Here is a 19,455-nt window from a genome sequence, read left to right on the forward strand (position 1 = left end):
ATTACGAGAATATCCGAAGTAAACGTTTATTTTCACGAGCTTGACAAATCGCACGTTAACACCCGGATATCAACACTCGAGCATCTTTGGATGTTATAGATGTATTTTGAACTAGTGAAGATTATGTACAGAACCAAAAATATACCGTATTCTATCAAGGATAAGACGCACCCTTATTTTACAATACTATTAACACAAAAAATATCATGTAAACTTTATTATGAATATGAAAATACAATGTATGTCTGTAATATCTTCTGATATATCTAGTTTCTGATTTTCTGAATCATATTTACTCATGTTTTCCCATGGAATAACGTCTTCTGTGCTATCAAAGACGTTGCTAATGCAGCAATTTTTAAACGAGCTATCGATTATGGAACGCACCCCTCCGAATTCAGATTAAATAAGGAAAAAAGACGAACCTTATAATCGATTAAATACGGTACTACCCTAACCAGTGCTTTCACAAGAGAAACAAAATGTTTTTTGTAACATCTTTCGATGCAATTTTGTAATACTTTTAAATAAAGATCTTTGAATTTTATTTAGTGCATATTAGTCATGGTAATCTCGGCCAATAGATACCAGTAATAAAATTATTTTATTTGAAACATAAAAAGCTAAGAGTCGTCGAAAAAAATATTTATTTATCAAGACAATGTTAAATGAAAATTTTAAAACATTCGGTAGTTTGATGGCATATCTGCGATTTTTCCTATTGTTTTTATTCTGTAGATTAATTGTTTTTTTTTTAACATGAACAACCGTGAGCATAAATATAGTGGTTATACAATAAATAATAGTGATAAAATTGTTTCATGGTTAGCATTAGCTCGATTATAGTGTTGTGGTAAATTTAAGCGAAAACATTTTAAATTTGCATAAACGATTTATTGACAGCGATTAATTAATACCTTAGTTTTTAATATATTTTTTTATATATATATTTGACATAATGATTTCACGGGGAAAATTTTAATAAATAGACAGTGAAAGAATATCACAGGAACAACTTATTTTTATTTTTAGGTGTTTATCATTATGGAAATATCTTTTTAGAGGAATATTTACGCAAGAGACGTTTCTAAAATTTTAAAAATACTATTAGGAAAATTAAGAGAAAAAATTCTCGAACGATAAATTGTTGTTAATGAATTAGTTGACGATTATATAAGAGCAGAATCTGATACAATTATTCAAAATCGTATAAATGGACGATCTGATATTACTGTTTCTACCACAGCTTTACATTGTATGTTGAATGTACAACATGTTTTCATAGGAGATTTCATTGATTTGTATTACGGATGGATGAATATTTAAAAATATAAATCATGGCCGTGGTTAATATTTATAGGCTATTTCAAAGCAAATGGATGTCAGGAGCAACTGATGTGTTTGATGCAAAAAAAATATAAATGGTAATGTGTGTTCGGTGGTATTTATTATTTACTAAAACTCTAAAAAAATAAAAAGATTATTATTTAGAAAAAAATAAGTTAAAATTAAGCACTTAACACCGACTATGTGCAAACAAGTATTAACAATGTCAGTATCTTACGAAATACGAATTCTTTATTATTATTAACTGTATTAAACTCACTTTGTATATTTAAAATTTATTAAAAATCATTGCAAATATATTTTTTGATCATAAATTTGGATTTAATTTTTGATTCTACCAAAAATCCAGAAAAACCCAATTTTGGAACTCGAGATTATCCAGATCACAATCTCTAGTTTAGAAGATAAGGAGCAATATTTTATTTAAACTATTTATTAATTTTACACTACATGAAACTTATTTGGCTTTGAACAAATCTGGAGGAAAAAGAAAAAGCTTTTTAATTTCAGTTTTGTCGCCTTTCAATTGCATCTGCAAAATATTGGATTTTTTATGCTAGATTTTTAAGCTCATAAAATGGTTCCCTCTCTGTATTTTGGATACTGACTATCGATCCAGATGTAACTGTGCCACAATGCTTCGAAACGGGTACAAATCACTACAATTGTCACATCACTAATGGTGCTCAATATATAAAATTAAAATAATCAGCTATCATTATCAAGTTTATCATCTCATTAATGTAAATCCAATGCGATAAGGTTTTTATAAGAAAAACATAGTGTTTTATTTTCCGTATTTCAGGGTAGATAGACGAAGTGAAATCGTTTATGTAAGACACTAAATCACAAAAATGGAATCAGCGTGTCTTTTACATAGAAAAGTGTTCATTAAAAAATGTACCAGAAGATATCAGGATTTTGAGTTCTATGAAATCATAAAATTCAGATTTTTCAAAACAACTTCGAATTTGCAATTCCTAGTCTAATTTCGGGGTCTAGTAATGTATAAATGTACTGTTCTATATCAATTAATTGAGAAAGAGGTACCGGCCCGATAGGTATATTGAAGTTGATGTGGCAGAGGAGCCTGGTTGTGAACACTTTATGGATGTTAAGAGCTGATAAAAAGTCACTGCAGTGCAACAACTTAAAAATCGAACGCACTGGTCTGAATGAAAACATTTTGTATAATTTTGGAGAAAATACTCGGTGTAAAGTGACAGTTTTTCCGAGGCAAAGGGAATTAACGTAAAGAAGAAAACGAAACTATCGATTAGCCACCGCCGAACGGTTAACAGACCTTTAATTCGGTACGTACATATCGAACGCACGCACACGCGTTCGACGGTAATTACGAGTCGCGCAATCTCGACTGCGATCCATATTTCACGCGCCAAAAATAGAACGGGAATCGGATTAAAAATCGAATCGAATCGCATCGAATCGAAACGAATGGCAGCAGCACAACAAAGCGGCGCTGCGGCGGTAAAGAGCCGGGGTTGCCAGCGGAGATCGACGACGTCTGGCAACCCCGCATAGTAAAACACATGATAATTACCGAGCTCGAATACGTAGCAGGATAACATGTCGGATGCGGAGCGCCGCGCCGCGTTCGTGATCAGCTGATCGCGGAGTTCGCGTACAGGGGGGGCGCCATCTTGAACGGTCCGGTCGTCCCGAGGCGGCGGAGGGTGGAGGGCGAAGGGCGGAGGGCGGGCGGATAGGCGAGTGTCGAGAGGAGCGACCTAGCGCGACAGGGACGCGCGCGAGACTGAAATCGGGGAACGAGCAGCGAACGATGCGACGGCGGAGTTTCGCGAGCGCGAGCGCGATAACGTAACGTGAAACGTGAATGATGTATGCTCACCGCCGCCGGAGTACGAGCGCCTGTCCGTCATGCCTTCGGCGCTCGCCAGCTTTCCATCGAAACCTGGAGGAGAGAGAGAGGGCGAGGTTAGGCGTGAGGCGGACGCGGCGCAAGACGGGCGCGAGAGCGGGGGCGGACCGCTTACATTTTTTTCTACGACCTTCCCGGCAGGAGAAACTCATCGGTCATCCCTCGGCGGCGCTGCTGGGGGCGCGCGGCGGAGCTCACCGGCGCCGGTCACGTGACCGCGCGCCCGTCTCGGCCGCCATCTTCGGCGGCGCCTCTGCCCGGCCGCCGTCGTCGTCTTCGCCGTCGCTCCTTCGCTGGCGCGCGGCGGTGGCGGAGACGGGAGCGTTGCGCTCCGGCTGCGCGTATTCACGGACGTCGCGGCACCGGCGGACGGACCCGGGGGGCGCGGGGCGGGCGGCCGCGCGGGGCGCCGACACGACTCGGCGGTGCCGCCGCGGGGTTGCCGGCTCGCAAAATCGCGCACAGCTGACGCGCGCCGCTCTGGCAACACTGCCCGTATTTACGGCGCTACTACTCGCTACCGGGGTGGGGGTCGATTCAATGAAAGGCGGTCGGCGTTGTCAATGTACATATATACAAAACGATAAATAACAGATACATCGATATAAAAGCTAATCCGCGATCTTCGTCGCGTCGACCGTCTCCGCGACGTCCGCTACGTCCGCCTCCACCGCCTCGAAGTCCGTCTCGGGCTGCGACGCGCTCGGCGTCGTCAGGGCGCTCCACCACACCGACAGCGCTCCCTTGGCCTGCGACAGCGCGCCTCCGACCACTCGCGACGTCGACACCACGGCCCTCCCCGTGCTCACCACCGCCTGCGTCATCTTCCTTCCGCTCTCGGTGTTCGACATCGTGCTGAAAATTACCAACGATAACGAAGTGAAAATTTCGGTTCAACGATTTTATATATTCAATTAAATTAATATAATATTCTATCTATAAAGTATGTATGTAGTAAAACAATTGTCTTGTGACATCTAAATATTTTGCAGTGTACGGTAAACGCGACAAAATCTTCCCTTGATAAAAATAATAGTAATTAATATTTGACATGTAAAAACGCAGTAAAAGATGTCTATTCAAAACTATTATTCAAATCTGATAAAATAATAATCTTAGTATTTTCTGTTATATGTTAAAAAGTGTGGAAAGTTTTTTTTTTATTATTATTATTATGTATACTATTATTTTATGACAGATTTTAGTTATTAGGACTAAAGCAAAAGTGAATATGTCAGAGTATACTACATACATACACAGATGTTAGAAAAATAATTGAGATCAAATTTAAATCATTTTTCACAAAATAGCATACAGCAGTATCTGCGCGGATAGGTATGAACGAATATGAAGACGCTAATGTAAATAAGCTCCGTGCGGATTCCACCATGCCTGAACTAGTCCATGTTCTCATGCTTAGTACTCGTAATTTTGCACTTCGCACTTATACGAGATAAATAATTTATTAACCTGATTGATTCCTGGTAGTAAAATCAGTGTTCACTTACAGACCACTCTATTTTTTTCAATTCAATTCGTATTACAATTATTTATATTTTACAAATGTGACACACTTATTAAAATCAGGGTTGTCAAAAAAAAATGCATTTTTCATAACATTCGTAAAATGACCACATGAAAAAATATTCACCAAAAATAGGTCACTAAATAGAATTAACATAAAATATTTCACGAAAAACAATTAACAAAAAACAAGCGTCTAAATATACTGAGGAACGCGGTAGCTGACTAAAAAAAAACAATCGGGTCAACAGAAACAATATCAAACTCTTCCTGCTAGATATGACACTCTCAGGCATACGAAAGCGAGCGAAACAGATTATCGGTTGCTTGAAAACGGGACATTTTCTCTATATTTGTGTGATATTGTGATAAGGACAGAAATATGATAATTTGAACATTTCAGTCGGAATTTTATAATTTATTATAGTTAAACACACAAATAAAGACCAAAATTCCACTTAGAATCTTAACACAAACGTAATCTTCAGCATAACAAAAATTCAATATTTCAAAGGCAACAAATTAAAGTCAGAATTTAAATCAACTTTAGGCCAGAATAAAAATAAAATATCAGTCAGAAACAGCCGAGTCATTATTATATTATTAAGGGTTAGAATAAAAATAGCATATAGTCAAAATAAAATGATAGGAAAGTCATGTGAATGAAATAAATATTATACATTAAAAATATAAATGGGGAATAAATTATTTATTTTAGCACCTAAACTGTTAGTCACAACAGTGAACACTCCATGAATAACTCTCAATGAATCTATTTAATTGTATGTAGCACGCGAAGGTATTCAGAGCGACAGCGGGGAGTACACTTGGCAGACGTGTTAACATATGACAATGTTACGAGCGAACTGATATGCGAATGGCAAATCGACCAATCGTATCAATCTTCAGCGTTACAGCAATAACAACTGACCATCTGTCAAAGTAATTCTAACCATTCAATATAAATTCTGACCTTTTAATATAAATTGATCTGAAAAATACGAGTCATTTTCAACTATTACTTTTTATATTTTCTCTAAATGTAGATGTCCCTATTGATTTTGAATAAGAACCAGCATGTATTTATTATTTGAAAAAATCTGTGCACAGGTGTTCTTATGGCATTTATGGCCACATAGTAGTGTGGACGAGTGCTCTTATGGTATTTAAGAGCTTAAATATAATATCAAAAAAATTAAAAGCGCAACGTATTTAATTGCTTTTTTGTTAGTGCTACCCACCATTATTTAACTAGCATGTCCTACTTTTTTTAATTGTTGTTATTTGGGCGTTTAAAAAAAATTATAAATATCTATCAGGTAACAATTAACCTACCACAAAAAAAAATGATTCCAGAATACTTGACAGAAAGATTTGACAATGCAAAATGATAATAATTGAACTTTATATAATATCGGAATATACAAAAACAGACTCAGAGATGTGTTTCAATTTATCAAAAATCTAAACAACACTTGCACACACACAAACACATATCAACCAAAATTTTAATGCCTAACAAATAAAAAAATGTATATATACAGTATTTTCAAATTCAACAGAAAGACGTATTACAGTCTATATTGAAGAACATAAAATAAATATTAATGATTACAATATGATCAGATGCGATTTTAAGTTCAGACATACTGAAGCTGTCATACCATACATAAAAAAACAAATCATAATATAATGTATACTATATTTAGATATATAGATCTCCAAATTCATAAATGGTATTATATGCAATATTAATTAAGGAAAAAGGAGGGATTTTTATACTACAAGAATAAATAAATGAAAATATAAGAGTAATAATGATTTAAAGCAAACTAATAAATTTAGTATTTGCTAATAGAAATAAGAGGTGGAAAAGTAATTTTAATGTATATATTTATATGGATAAAACTTACGTACTAATTGTGAAAAAAATGAAAAAAAAAAAAAATCAATTCTAACAAAATGTGGCAGGAATGAAGATAACATGGATGTTAATATGATATGGAGCTATTAATATGGAGCCTGTCGGTGTCTCTTTAACGCTTAGCTTAATCACAAACGACAGATCTGCGTAACTCACTGTGCTAATCTCAACTTCATGTCAGCGACGGACAGCTGTCCGGCGAAAGGGTGACCCGGTGGCATATTGGTGAATATATCAGCCACTTGTGTCTCGGTGTCTTCGGCCCAGCGTTCGTAGGCTTCGGTCGCTTTGAACGCGCTCACGAAACACGCGTTGAAGTGGTCCAATTCCCGGCAACCCTCTGAAACATTGATGCGCGTCATATTTATGTGCCATTTAGTACGAAAACCATTTTAGTTGGAGTTTATTTTTAATAATTTTCATAGCCTGTTCACAAATATATATAGGTACTTACGAACATCGCCAACATATTGCTGTGCAATTTACTTTGGTTGAGATAGCTTTCAATAGACGAGATTTTCTAGAAGTTAATTAGTTCAATTATATTATTTTTACTCGTCATAGCAACTCTGATATCATAAAATATATTTTTTTGTTTTCTAAACAAAATCAATATAAATAAATCACTGCCCTTTGTTGTTCCATGAAGAGGTTCAAAACTAAGAATGTCACCCATTGCAATGAAAAAAATGTGCATCGTAATTGTATCACGTATATTCTATGTAAGTTAAATTGTTTGTTATCTAAGTGTCGAGAGATAGTGCATATTGTTCATTTTATTTTCTATGTTGACAATTTTGAAATCATTATTGAAAATTGCAAGACTATAATTAGACAAATAAATTACTAAACGCAAAGGCAAAAAGGGGTCGTACACAATTTATGAACATATGCGAACCACCCCAGTGTAACGTTAAGCGAAATTCCGCACATCTTGATCTACAATATTTTTTGTTGCTGTTTGTTGTCAATGTTTTTCAATAGAATATTTTTTTTATAAATATGATATAAGTATAAAAATACAGACATTCCATTTGCCTTTACGGTAAAAAAAACATTTGTTTCATTTGTCATTATATTCGCAATTTGTAAAAAAAACTGAGTTTTATTGTCAAATTAAATTATTTTGAAACGTTTTTAAAAGATATAATGAGAAAAATCATGGAAAATTTTAACTGATTCTATTTGACAAAATGCCAACTTCTTAAATCAATAACGTTCAAAATGAATGATGCAACATGACTCATCGGCACAAATGATCAAGTGGAAAATTACAGCTGATTTAGAATGAAGATGATTGAAGAACGTTTTAAATTAAATTACGTGTGTAAATAAATATTTTTGGATTATTAAAATTAAAGGTAAAGTAAATAAAATATTGTTTCATATCTTTCAGTAAATTAGAAAGTAAGTTTTTAGTCGAGATGTATTTTATAAATCCCATTTATAAAATACAAGGATAATAATTGGCAAAAACTATGATTTGTGAAAGTTTTAACAATGGTAGAAATTTGCAAGCATTTTCTGAACTATCCTTTGTAATTATCATAAGGGTTTGGTATGTAGCTAAAACTAACGTTATTGACTGCCTTCAATTTGCCTTATCTCTCATTGAAATTAATATGCAGTTTATTTTTACCTGGTAATGTGCAAGTCCTGAGCAGACACAGTAAGTATCCGGAGAATTGATCGCGGATCCAAGCGTCTCCTTGAAGAGCGCCGTGCCTCACTAGGTGATCTGCGAATCTCAAGTCTTCCGTGCTCAGCTGCAGCTGCCTCCGCAGATTGAAATCCGGTGTCTCTATTCGCAAATCGCTCAGCTCTACCAGCACGTCGAACAGCTGCCGCTTTTGTTTGAAGAGCACGTTCGATGCTCCGATCGCGAATCCCTTGACGGCCGGGTCCGACAAGAGATCCATATATTGTAAAGATAAATAAGGCAAGCACAGATAGCCCTCGGTGAAGAGCTTAAGAGGTAAGCCGCACTCGGCGAACTCCACACTGGCGGCGAGATTTGTGAGTCCGTTGACGCTCATGTCTCGAACCATCGACGGAGAGGAATGAGATTCGGGCAGCGTTTTGACGCTTCTGTATTTTTCGCCGACGCTGTGGCATTTCTCTCTTTCGCCGATCGAATCGTCGAAACCGAAATCGGCCTTCTCAACATCCTCGCCTCTCTCGATTTCGTCGCAATTCGAATCGTCGTTCTCTAATATATCGTCTTTCGACAGTGATATTTCATCCGAGATGATCTGTTTATTATCATCTACGTTTAAATCTGTCAGACTTTTGAAGGCTTCGGTCGGAGGCGTCGGTGACATGGGTCTCGTTAAGCTAAAAAATGATTAAAACAATAAAATAGTCAGCGGGTCGATTACTAATGTTAGTAAAAGTTAGCGAAATACCAACACAATGTTCGCCGAATGTCCTAGTCCTTTTTGAATACATTCAGGAAGCAAGGATAGCAAGCTCAAAAGACAGGCACTCACGGGTCCGGCCGGTGAGCCGTGTAATACTACTTTTCTTTGCAATAGCAAAAGCTTGAAAAGCAAAACGGCTTTGTGTCGCCAGGTTTCAATCAAATTTACGACGGATAAACCTGTAATTTGTTAAGGATCGTTGGTTAAAGGAGTAGACGGGTATGCGAATTAATGTCAAAGTCATTCATACCTTCCAAAAGCTGCTCTACGAGCGTCGGACATCCGTTCAAATGTCGATAAGCGTCTTCGAGAAGTTGAGTCGAACAAAAATCTCCCCTTCTGAACCACGCCCTGGCCACTAATTCTAACTTAACAGCTAAGTGTCCAAAAAGAGGTTCTTTAGATATCACACATACACTTTTTTGTACTGAACTACGAGTCATATCGGACGTGCGTTGAGTAACTTGCTAAAAACATACAATCACTATGAATAATAGATCGCATTACATATTAACGTGTGATATGATTAATATTTTACCTCGACGGGAATTTGTCTGAAGCACGATACGCCATATACCGTATGAGTCGGTTGAGTTAAACCAGGAAGGTGAAAAAATATAGTATCGCTGTGATAGTTGTGAGAGCCGTCCGGCAAGGCCAAGGCTGGAAGATGTCTCCATAGTTTGGGCAACTCTTGAGGATGGCCGGGAACCAACTCCGGATAGCAATAATCGACCTGTAATAGCGAAAAATATAACAATGCGCGTCATATTTGTGCAAGTCCTTGACCGAGTGAAAATGTTTGCAGTTACGATTTCACTATATTTTAAACTATTGTTGTGAAATTCATTTAGACATGTAGGCACATTAGATAATATTTGCATATCAAATTATATATGCATAAGGGCTTTATAGGAAACAATGAAATAATCGATGTTTGAAATTAGATAACCCATTACGATGCAACAAAGCCAATAAATTTCAGTTTTTGTTTTGTAAATCACCTGACAACCCTTTTTGTGATGAAACCCAACGACTAAAATGTTTAAAATGGGTTCGGTGATAGCAGACATGTCGTCTGCCCGCTGACACTTGACAGCCGTCAACGCGATATTGATTACTGTAACTTTTTTTTATTACGCCTTTGGGTCTAAAGATATTGAATCTGCACCATATTAAGTATAACATTTTATATGCTTTTTTATACCAAAAACTCATAAACAAAATATGATGACTATTAATGTATAACATTTGATCATTTTTAAGTAGAATAAGGTATATTTTTATAAAATAAAAGAAATATTGCATTAATGTTTTTACCGTAATAATATTTTAATTGTAAATACTTTTTAAAATACACAATGTGCAATTTATTTTTTTAATAACCATTTGTTTGCTATGGCATTAAAGGCGACATAAGAAAGTAAATATATAAATTTGGAGTCAATTCAACGAATTCATTTTTGAGCAAAGATGTGGTCCGAGGGTCGAGATGCTGTAGAGTCGAATCTTTAGTCAGGTTTTGGAGGAGGCGGTAGCAGGAATGCGGCGTCGTTGTAGACAGCTGCTTAGTTCGTAGCTTTTTTTTGCGACAACTTTTTTTCAACTTGCCATAATTCTACTGACCCACAGCAATTTTCTATCGTCGATCGAGCTCCACGCTATAAATGATCTCTCGTCAGATCACAACCCGGTTCTGTGCAATATTTCAAACCCCTGCGACAATTCCCGGCCCCACCCAGTAGGAACCCCCGGAGGGTTGAAATTCACAAATTGGCTGACATTTAAATTCCACTTAATCCCACACTTTTTAGCCGCCAAAGAACAAATAGACTTAGCTGTCCAATCCCTGAAAGAAAATTACTCAGTAGTATTAAATTTCGCTGCTACTCCAATAATCAATACAAATACCAGCTCTCGCCTCGACTAAATCTCCACTAAAAATCACTTCCGCAGACGCTGACAACGTTGTGGTAACCCAAAGAAAAGAATTGAAATGAAAAAATTAATATTTTTTTGATGTCGATTGGTATAAAATGTAAAACATATAGAAATTTCAAATCTGCAAAAGCGCCAATCAAACCCTTCAAGTGGACCACTTGTGGCGGACACGGTTTGGCCATGGTTGCACTACACCAACTATTGCACGTAACCAACACCATAGTCAAAAAATTCAACCACAACTCTTCCACAGTGGTTGTATTTTTCGATATATCTTAAACTTTTGACAGAGACGGCAAGAAGGCCTATACAAACTCTACACACTTAATTTTCGCACTGATATTATTCAACTGATAGCATCATTTTTAGTCGCATATTTTAAATGGGTTTCGAGTGTTGTCTTCCAACTTTCTGGCAAATCAAAGCAGGAGTACCCTAAGGCGCAATAGTCTCACCGTCACACCATATTTGCATTTTACGCGGACGACACCACGTTTCTAAGCTCGTCCAAATCCATTACTTTAGCAATCTCGAGCGCTCAAAAAGAAATAGATAATTATAATCTTGGTACGCCAAATGGCGCTTTAAAATTAATCCAGAGAAAAGCCAAGGACTTATATTCACCAAAAAAGATCTTCCTATCCACCCAGTTCAAATTAATAAAAACCTATCTGCATAGTTCTATGAACCAAGAGAGACTCGTGGGACTAGCCACAATTTCAGTAGAAAAAGACACGGCTTACCAACATAACATTAGAGATGCTATACTTTGACTTATTATATATATTAGAGTAGACATATCAGAGCCGGAATAAGATGAAGAGGTTTCCATTTCAAGCTCCCTGTTTTTACTTTGCATTGTTTAAGTGTTAATTTAAGCAATGCAAAGGATATGAGAAATATAATATAATAATAATAGTAGTAGTGATAATAATTATAATAGTTTAGCGGACGGATGGATATTAGACACAGATTGGGCCACTGCAATATAGTACACGATGGAATATGATGATAAAAGAAATCGACGGATGAGGCGCCGCCGGTCGTAGTCTTCTCGTCAAGATCCGCTAAATTAATACGTTACCCTCTGCCGCGTCAGTACTACCAGAGCGCCGCCTAGTTTTGGTTATAGTAAAATAAATAAACAGGCCCCCACAATAGTACTATAAATATTAAAAATAACAAAATTCTATATGATAAGATGTTATTGCTAAATACAGTGTCGTGATTTAAAAAATGTATAAATATATTGTAACTTTTAATTAACACTATGAGAAACTTATACAATAACCGAACTTTATAATTGTTTTTAGTAAAAGTAGAAATTTTCAAGAAAATACTTTATTTTTAATGTTAATTAAAACTTACAAACAGTGTGTCAATAATATGATTATGACTACTTGGCAATCACACTTTTATATCCAAATTTATGTTGTAATAAAAATACATGTTAATGAATAAAGAAGCTTCAGTCGTTAAATATAAGTAGTATTTTTTCAGTGATTACATCCAGGAGTTTATCAAAATTTGCTTGTCTAAGTTTAGAGTAATAATTACAAAGAAACTCATAACCTGAATTATAACACACACGCACGCACATATTTAGGATATTACATATTTTTGGAAACGATACCTCTCATTTTATTAGATTTTTATCAACTTACCTAATTTTTGCTTTGGTAGAAGTTATCTGTAAATACTATTTTATAATCGAATGTTTGAAATAAAAAGACTGTTGTATTTGCGTATTAATTATTGGATTCAGTATTGTGTACAATACATATACATTTATAGATTTTTATAAAAATTGGGATTAGGGAAAACAAAAATAAAGATTCATTGAAAAATATCACACATTTCTGGCATCAAATGGCATATTTGAAAGTTTTATTAAAACATAGTTAATGCCTTAAATTTCATGCGAAGATAATAAAATAAACATACAATATTTAAGTATACAACAGGGATTTTTAAAATATACATCTATCTATAACAACATTTCGGAACATTTTCAATTTGAAAAATAGTACTGAATTTGTAAAAAGGCATAAGGACTGCATTTTATTTAAAGCGCAAAATTGTTAAACAGAAAAATATCAATATTTTTAATTTGTGCAATTATTCTTTAACAAAAGATATATTACAAGGGTAGATCTATAGGTTTGGGAATTATATACTTTTCTTAAAGTAAAAACAATATAGCTCCCATAGTATATTAATGCTACCTTCCATATTTCACAATTTATTATTACAATTAATTACGAATCTACCCCTGTTTTGATGTATAAAAAAGAATCAAATATTATATAAAAGATACACGATTACACCATCTTTACTGAAAAATATATTAAAAATAGAAAATAGCAACGGCAAAGTTGACGAATAATAAAGTAATAAAAAAAAAAACAGAAAAATAATGGAGCATTAAATTAGTGACTAGTTACAAAATAAAATATTTAATTGCACATTTAAGCGAATTAAATTATAACAACATGATTGCGAAACAATACCGGTTTACAAAAATTTATTAATCCTAACTAATTTTCATTAAATGGAATATAGCTTTACACACTAGATTATTACACGGAGTGACAATGTAAAAATAACTGATACATTTGAAACAGAATTATGACATCAATCTACAATAAGCATAGGAATTATTGTGTAGTAACATGAGAATTTTAAATTATCACTCTATTTTTTAATATTGGACAAAGACACTGTGAGTGTTTATCAATAATCATTTTTTTTCTTCTAAAATTATTCCTCATCGTGTTTTATACTTAGACATAAATCACAGAAATACCTTATCTACATTTCTTGCAATTTTAAATGTTAAATAACTTAACCTTCAACTAAAATTGCGTTAAATTCACATACGTTAGGCAATTTTGTAACTGAGACACTACAGTTTCTCTGCAACTAAAGTATATTTGGATTAAGCCAAAAAAAATTTTTATATGTTTTTAAGTAAATATAGACTATTATCATTTTATATACAATATACAAATAGATATAAACAAACGACAAAATATTATTATAAAACTATTATTTTTACAATGTTTATAGGCAGAATTACAATATTTTTAGTAACTTGAATCTGATTTTAACACAACTATCTACAATCTTCATTACATTTTTAATTTACGTACATCGGATGGATTTTGTTATAAAGATCCGTTGTTCTAGCATCTAACAAAAGATTGAGCTTCTTTTTCTAAGAACTCTGAATAATCAGTCATTTATTTTTATAAAAATATTTTTATGTACAAATATTTGTATTATTTTTTTTGAGAGTTATAAAGACCATTATTGTCCAGATCTAAAACAAAGTAAAAGCTTTAATTTTATTAAGTACAACGAAGAACAAAAAATTATATCGTCTGTATAAAATAATGTATAGTTTTATCGGTAATATTATTTATATGAATATAAAGTGTGTAACAATTTTGTACAATTCTGTTAATTGTAGAAGTTACAAACTATATTATAGTTTTTGCTTTATGTACATATTAATTTCTATTTCAATGACAAATTCCTAGGGTTCTATTTTACTTACATTATTTACAAATATAAATCAAAGGCCCTTCATAACTCTCGTGTAAGGGTATGACACTATATGCATTAATAAGCTATAATATGCTTGAATCATTGTCGGTGTTTTGATAATACGGGCTGAACTAAAAAAAGACCTTTCAGAATTAGTTTAAGGAACATTCAAAAACTCTTTGAAACGTATTTTTTAAAAAGGTCTTCTGTATCCTAAAATCATTTTTGATCTATGCTGTATAATAATAATCAGTTTTTATATTTACATGTTAATTTAAAAAGATTATAGTTTTTTTTTACTTATACACATTCATTTTCACTATTGCATTTAATTTGTTGTCGATAAAAATGTATTATTTATCATCAACAAAACAGTATTCATTTTAAGATTGAGATAAAGATAAAACGTTCTGATAGTATACAATTAAAAAAACAATTTGAGTGGCAGCTTAATCAATTTAGAAAGAACGATAAGTAATAATCAAGACTCTTTAGTTCACATACAGAAAACTTACACATAGCGGCAATAAATAATTTAGTAACACCAAACTTCAAGCAACATAAATCTGCGGCACAAATATATCAGGAACGGAAGAACCGCACAACTCGCACCACATATTCGCGGCATATCGGACACTCGCTGAGCCGCTTGCCGCAACTAATGCAAGTAGCTATGTGGCCGCACTCTAGCATTACGCATTCCATCGGCGCATCCATGCAAATCTTGCACAACTCTTCATTAGTCGACGTGCTCACCAAATCTAAAATGTCATTAATATTTAATACTGTTGTAACATTGTCTTACAATTCTCGCAGAGGCAAATTTACCATCTCTAGATTTTGTATTTTCTCGCCAGAGCCGCTTGGCTCGTTCCAGAAGTTCTTTTCTCTCACAGCAACCTTTAAAATCTACTCTATTTAAAATTAAAAGTTCTTTTAACTGTTTCACTTTAAGATTTTCTATGTCAGACATAGATTTTAGGTCACCCAAGTTTATCCTAGCTTTAGGATGGTTTGAGGCAATCGGGACATCGTTCAAACTTGACGTATCGTCGGACGAATCATCTGTAATAATAGCTGATAAATCAATTTCGGAGGCTGCGCGAACAGTCTCTCTGAATGTCGTTGAATTAGTATCCACTAGCAATACATCCGAATCTAAAAGTGATTTCATACACATATCTAAAAATAGCTTTCTTCCAAAACGACGATATTATTTGTTGGATTGAATAAATCATAACACAATACCTTGAGACAAAGTAGTCATATACACCCAATCCGGATCAGGATCGTCTTCAATTTCTAAGCAATCGTTAGTGTCAGTCAAATTAGTATTTTCATTTACGGCGTTATTTCGTAGGGAAGTATCTGTCACTATGCACCGTGGAGGCGGCGGTTGAGCTTGAGGTCTAGGTGCTCTATTGTCGTCCGGAGCCGGAGACGTGACAGTACTGGACGCGGGAGTGGACTGCGGTTGCCCGACAGCCTCGGAAGTGTTTCTCGAGGTTGTAGGATTAGAGTCAGTATAAGCATTTTGAGAGGCGCTGCTCGACGATACGCCAGCAGCGTGCGGCGCATTCGTAGCAGCTAAAAAATACATTGAACATAAACATCGATAATATGTTAACACCATAAATATTAATATTGCACAACCTTGTTTATTTTTGTTATTTTTATCGCCGCCGATGTCGAACGCTTGGTGAAGCAAATTAGCAGTGAATCCCTTCAGTTGAGCGAACGTTTGAGACAGCTCGCTTTGAGTGTGTGCCGGCGATTTACGGACAAAATCACCGTTATTAACGTGCGTTACCACTAGGTTAACTAAATCTTCTTTTTCTGTAAAAGTAAGTGGACATGTACACCATGTTGCATCATAATAAATTGACTCATCCGGACTCGTTCAAACAACTGTTTTATAGGTCATAATCTAATCAGATTATGACGTCAACGTAGCTAGACAAAATAAACATTAATAGTAAATAGTATAATTAAAAAATGAGCGAAGGGGAATTCCCCTTTTCGGAATACTGACCCACGCAACCGGCCGTCGACACCTGGTGCGAGTGCAAGAAGCACTGAAGGTCGCGCACGCGAAGCACATCTAGCTGTCTGCGGGTCAGAGGCCTGGCCAGTAGCACTCGGCAGGAGCCGCACAGCGCTCCCGCGAAGCCGGACTGGCCCTGGCCCGATTGCCTCCATACGCAACCGCTGCAGAAGTGGCGGGAGCAGCCTTGACACGTGCGCCGCCGCCGCAGCACCGTGAACTGCACGCAGCACCGCTCGCACGGCATCGACTTGCAGCGACACAACTGACAGCTCTGCCGGCTCTGACATCACATATGCCGGCCATGATCGCGAGTCAACTTCGAAATGTCCTCACTGAGATCAAATTAAATAAATAAAAACATTATTTCATTTTTTACTTGTAATTACTAATTTAAGCTCGTTTTTATTCTTATAATCTCAAAGTGAAAATTGAGCTTCCGATAACTTATTGCAAATATCAAGCTAAAAATACATTCTTTAATAATTTATTACTGCCCAACTTTGAATAAATCGTACATATGATGCACATATTGAATTGCCATTTAGACTCAGATTGAGCCGCTATATAAACATTTGAAAAAAATTAAAAAATCGCGAATTAAGTAAAGCTAAAGGAGCGAATATAATCTTAATACATTTGCAAGGACTAAATATATCGGAAATTAGTAAGCACATTAATTGTTTATGACAAGCTGTACACTTACTATTTTAAAACATAATCAAGTGTGATACAACTTCAGTTTCTGAATTTATTTTTGAAAAACCCTCCACAAATTTAAGAATATCTTTGGTTTTTTTTTATTAATTTAACATTTAAAGTATTCCAATAATTATGAAAATTAATATCAATTAAATGACCTTACAATTTCCGGACCTTCCGATGTATTTTTTTTATGACATTTTTGTATATTTCGTATCTCGACTATAACTTAGGCGAATGATGGTTTTTTAATGCTCCAGCGTTTTGAGTGTTTCGGTGCAGACACGATTCTTAGCGTGAATCCACAAATACATAAAATCTAAAGGCGTTAAACCGTATAATCTTTTATAAGTCACCAAAACGTGAAATAAAGTAACCTTTTTGCCGACAGGATGGTGACGGATATCCAATTAGACACAGATTGAGCCGCTGCAGTAATGTTTTTATTGATGATATTAAATATGAACGCGAGACGACGCGTCCGAATGCCCGGAAGATTGACAGTCGAGAGAATTACCGTCACGCCAGTGCTACTCACGTGCCGTCAAGTTTTGGTCATAACTAATCTAGGCTCCCACACCTTGGATAATAAATAATGTCTGTACTTATTCTTACGCTTATTTCCCCCTGAGAGTTGAGTTGGCCTAGTTTATATAGGCTGTCCCAAAATTAACGAAAGAAATTAAATTCAACGCACTCTCTTCGCTGTGCATGGTCATTAGGCTTCAGTTGTTGTGTTAATTGAATATTTTAAGCATGGAGACATAGATCTTTTGTGAGTATACGCTGTAAAGAGCTTCTTGAGCTTCGCGTACTGCATCGATATTGACATTTGAACAACTTGTTTTTGGACGACAAGTGTGTTTAGCGTCTCCAACTGATCCAGTCTCTATGAATTTTTCAATTAATCTCTTCGCAGTTGGCGAACTTAAAACACTATTCCGACCGTATTTTGTGTTAAATTTTCGAATTGCGGCCGCCAAACTTTCATTATTTTTGAGATATTGTTCAATAATGAAAACACGTTGTTGTATCGTGTAACGTTCCATTTTTACTAACCCTAAACTCTCATCTGTCAAATTTTTTTTTCAGGGCTGCCAACATTTACTGCACCAATGACGGTAAATTCAAATCTTGCGTTAATTTTACAACACCTTTATAAACATAAAGATGATCGATCAATTGTTCTCGATTTATTAATCACAGCTGATTTTAATCTCGAAAATATATAACCAATTGCGTTTTAGAGAGATATTTTCACCACCTTTATCTCGGGTAAATCTTATTTTATTTATAATGAAATAGAAAAAAAAGAAACTCTGGACCATTGCGAAAATGTTACAAGTTCCATTTTCACGTGTATCGCGATATGAAACAAAACTGCTAATATTATTTTGCACATGACATTTAGAAAAATAATTATAAATATATATTTATAATTATTTTTCTAAGTGTCGTGTGCAAAATAATATTATCAGTTTTGTTTCATATATATAAATGTCTACAAAATAAATATATATAAATGTCTACAAAACTAGAATATTACGACTTGAACACAAAGAGTATAAAAATATTACATGGCGTAAAATCTACCTTCACATAAATATGCCTTTAAATAAATATTATATACAGTAGAACCCCAATATAACGGACTTTGGATATAACCAACAAAATATCTGGTCAAATGTGAAAATTGCTAAAAACATCCTGTTAATTAGGTGACCAGATTTTGAAAATAAATAAGCCATCTAGGAATTTTTGGTTCGAGGAAGATAAATTGCTAATGAAAGCTAAAAAAAGTCATCTCGGAAATTTTGTGAAACCAGGACGTATGGTAAGCCTACTCAAAGGAGGAAACTAAAAATAAAAAGGCCATCTCGGAATTTTTGGTTCAAGAAGAACAAAGAACTAAGAAGGTCATCACGGAAATTTTGTTTGAGGACAAATTGCTGCGGGAATTAAAAAGGTCTTTTTGGAAATTATTGTTCAAGCAGGACAAAGGAAGACAACATTTTTGAGGAGGGCGTCTGGTCACCTTAATGTTATATATGTTTAAATCTAAGCGTCACCGCTTATATACAATGTTCTGCGCATGATAATCACG

At 35.0% G+C, this 19,455-nt stretch overlaps 3 protein-coding genes across 7 annotated transcripts in view; all 3 read right to left on the reverse strand.

The window, feature by feature from the left end:
* Positions 1 to 3,704, reverse strand: part of Tlk (Tousled-like kinase) — a 61,413-nt gene extending 57,709 nt beyond the window's left edge. The window contains exons 1-2 of one of the 4 annotated variants that reach the window (XM_088182433.1): positions 3,363 to 3,704; positions 3,218 to 3,280 (exon numbers count right to left, since the gene is read on the reverse strand). In XM_088182433.1, the coding sequence (XP_088038559.1) occupies positions 3,218 to 3,280; positions 3,363 to 3,399 (100 nt within the window). In that variant the 5' untranslated portion in view covers positions 3,400 to 3,704. Of the gene's footprint in view, positions 1 to 2,908; positions 3,281 to 3,362 lie in introns of all 4 variants that reach the window. The other 3 variants (XM_088182431.1, XM_088182434.1, XM_088182432.1) reach the window with 3 other exon arrangements.
* Positions 3,705 to 3,801: 97 nt separating this feature from the next.
* LOC148236410 (late secretory pathway protein AVL9 homolog) lies at positions 3,802 to 10,239 on the reverse strand. Its single transcript, XM_088182439.1, has 7 exons — positions 10,120 to 10,239; positions 9,654 to 9,851; positions 9,366 to 9,582; positions 9,105 to 9,294; positions 8,335 to 9,029; positions 6,852 to 7,035; positions 3,802 to 4,102 (listed from the first exon to the last, which is right to left on the reverse strand). The coding sequence occupies exons 1-7, from the start codon at positions 10,186 to 10,188 to the stop codon at positions 3,859 to 3,861; spliced, it is 1,797 nt and encodes a 598-aa protein (XP_088038565.1). The 5' UTR covers positions 10,189 to 10,239; the 3' UTR covers positions 3,802 to 3,858.
* Positions 10,240 to 12,794: 2,555 nt separating this feature from the next.
* LOC148236411 (E3 ubiquitin-protein ligase rififylin) lies at positions 12,795 to 16,934 on the reverse strand. 2 transcript variants are annotated; one of them, XM_088183508.1, is made up of 5 exons: positions 16,638 to 16,934; positions 16,259 to 16,441; positions 15,854 to 16,192; positions 15,434 to 15,670; positions 12,795 to 15,366 (listed from the first exon to the last, which is right to left on the reverse strand). In XM_088183508.1, exons 1-5 carry the CDS (start codon positions 16,894 to 16,896, stop codon positions 15,188 to 15,190), a joined length of 1,197 nt encoding a protein of 398 aa, XP_088039634.1. In that variant the 5' UTR covers positions 16,897 to 16,934; the 3' UTR covers positions 12,795 to 15,187. The 2 variants fall into 2 exon arrangements, with proteins under 2 accessions (XP_088039634.1, XP_088039633.1); XM_088183507.1 differs by having other exon boundaries at positions 15,434 to 15,763.
* Between the last annotated feature and the right edge of the window lie 2,521 nt (positions 16,935 to 19,455).

The sequence above is a fragment of the Plectrocnemia conspersa genome, unplaced genomic scaffold (genome assembly GCF_051122295.1).
Source record: "Plectrocnemia conspersa isolate PC_06_02 unplaced genomic scaffold, ASM5112229v1 ptg000003l, whole genome shotgun sequence".
NCBI classification, from domain to species: domain Eukaryota; kingdom Metazoa; phylum Arthropoda; class Insecta; order Trichoptera; family Polycentropodidae; genus Plectrocnemia; species Plectrocnemia conspersa.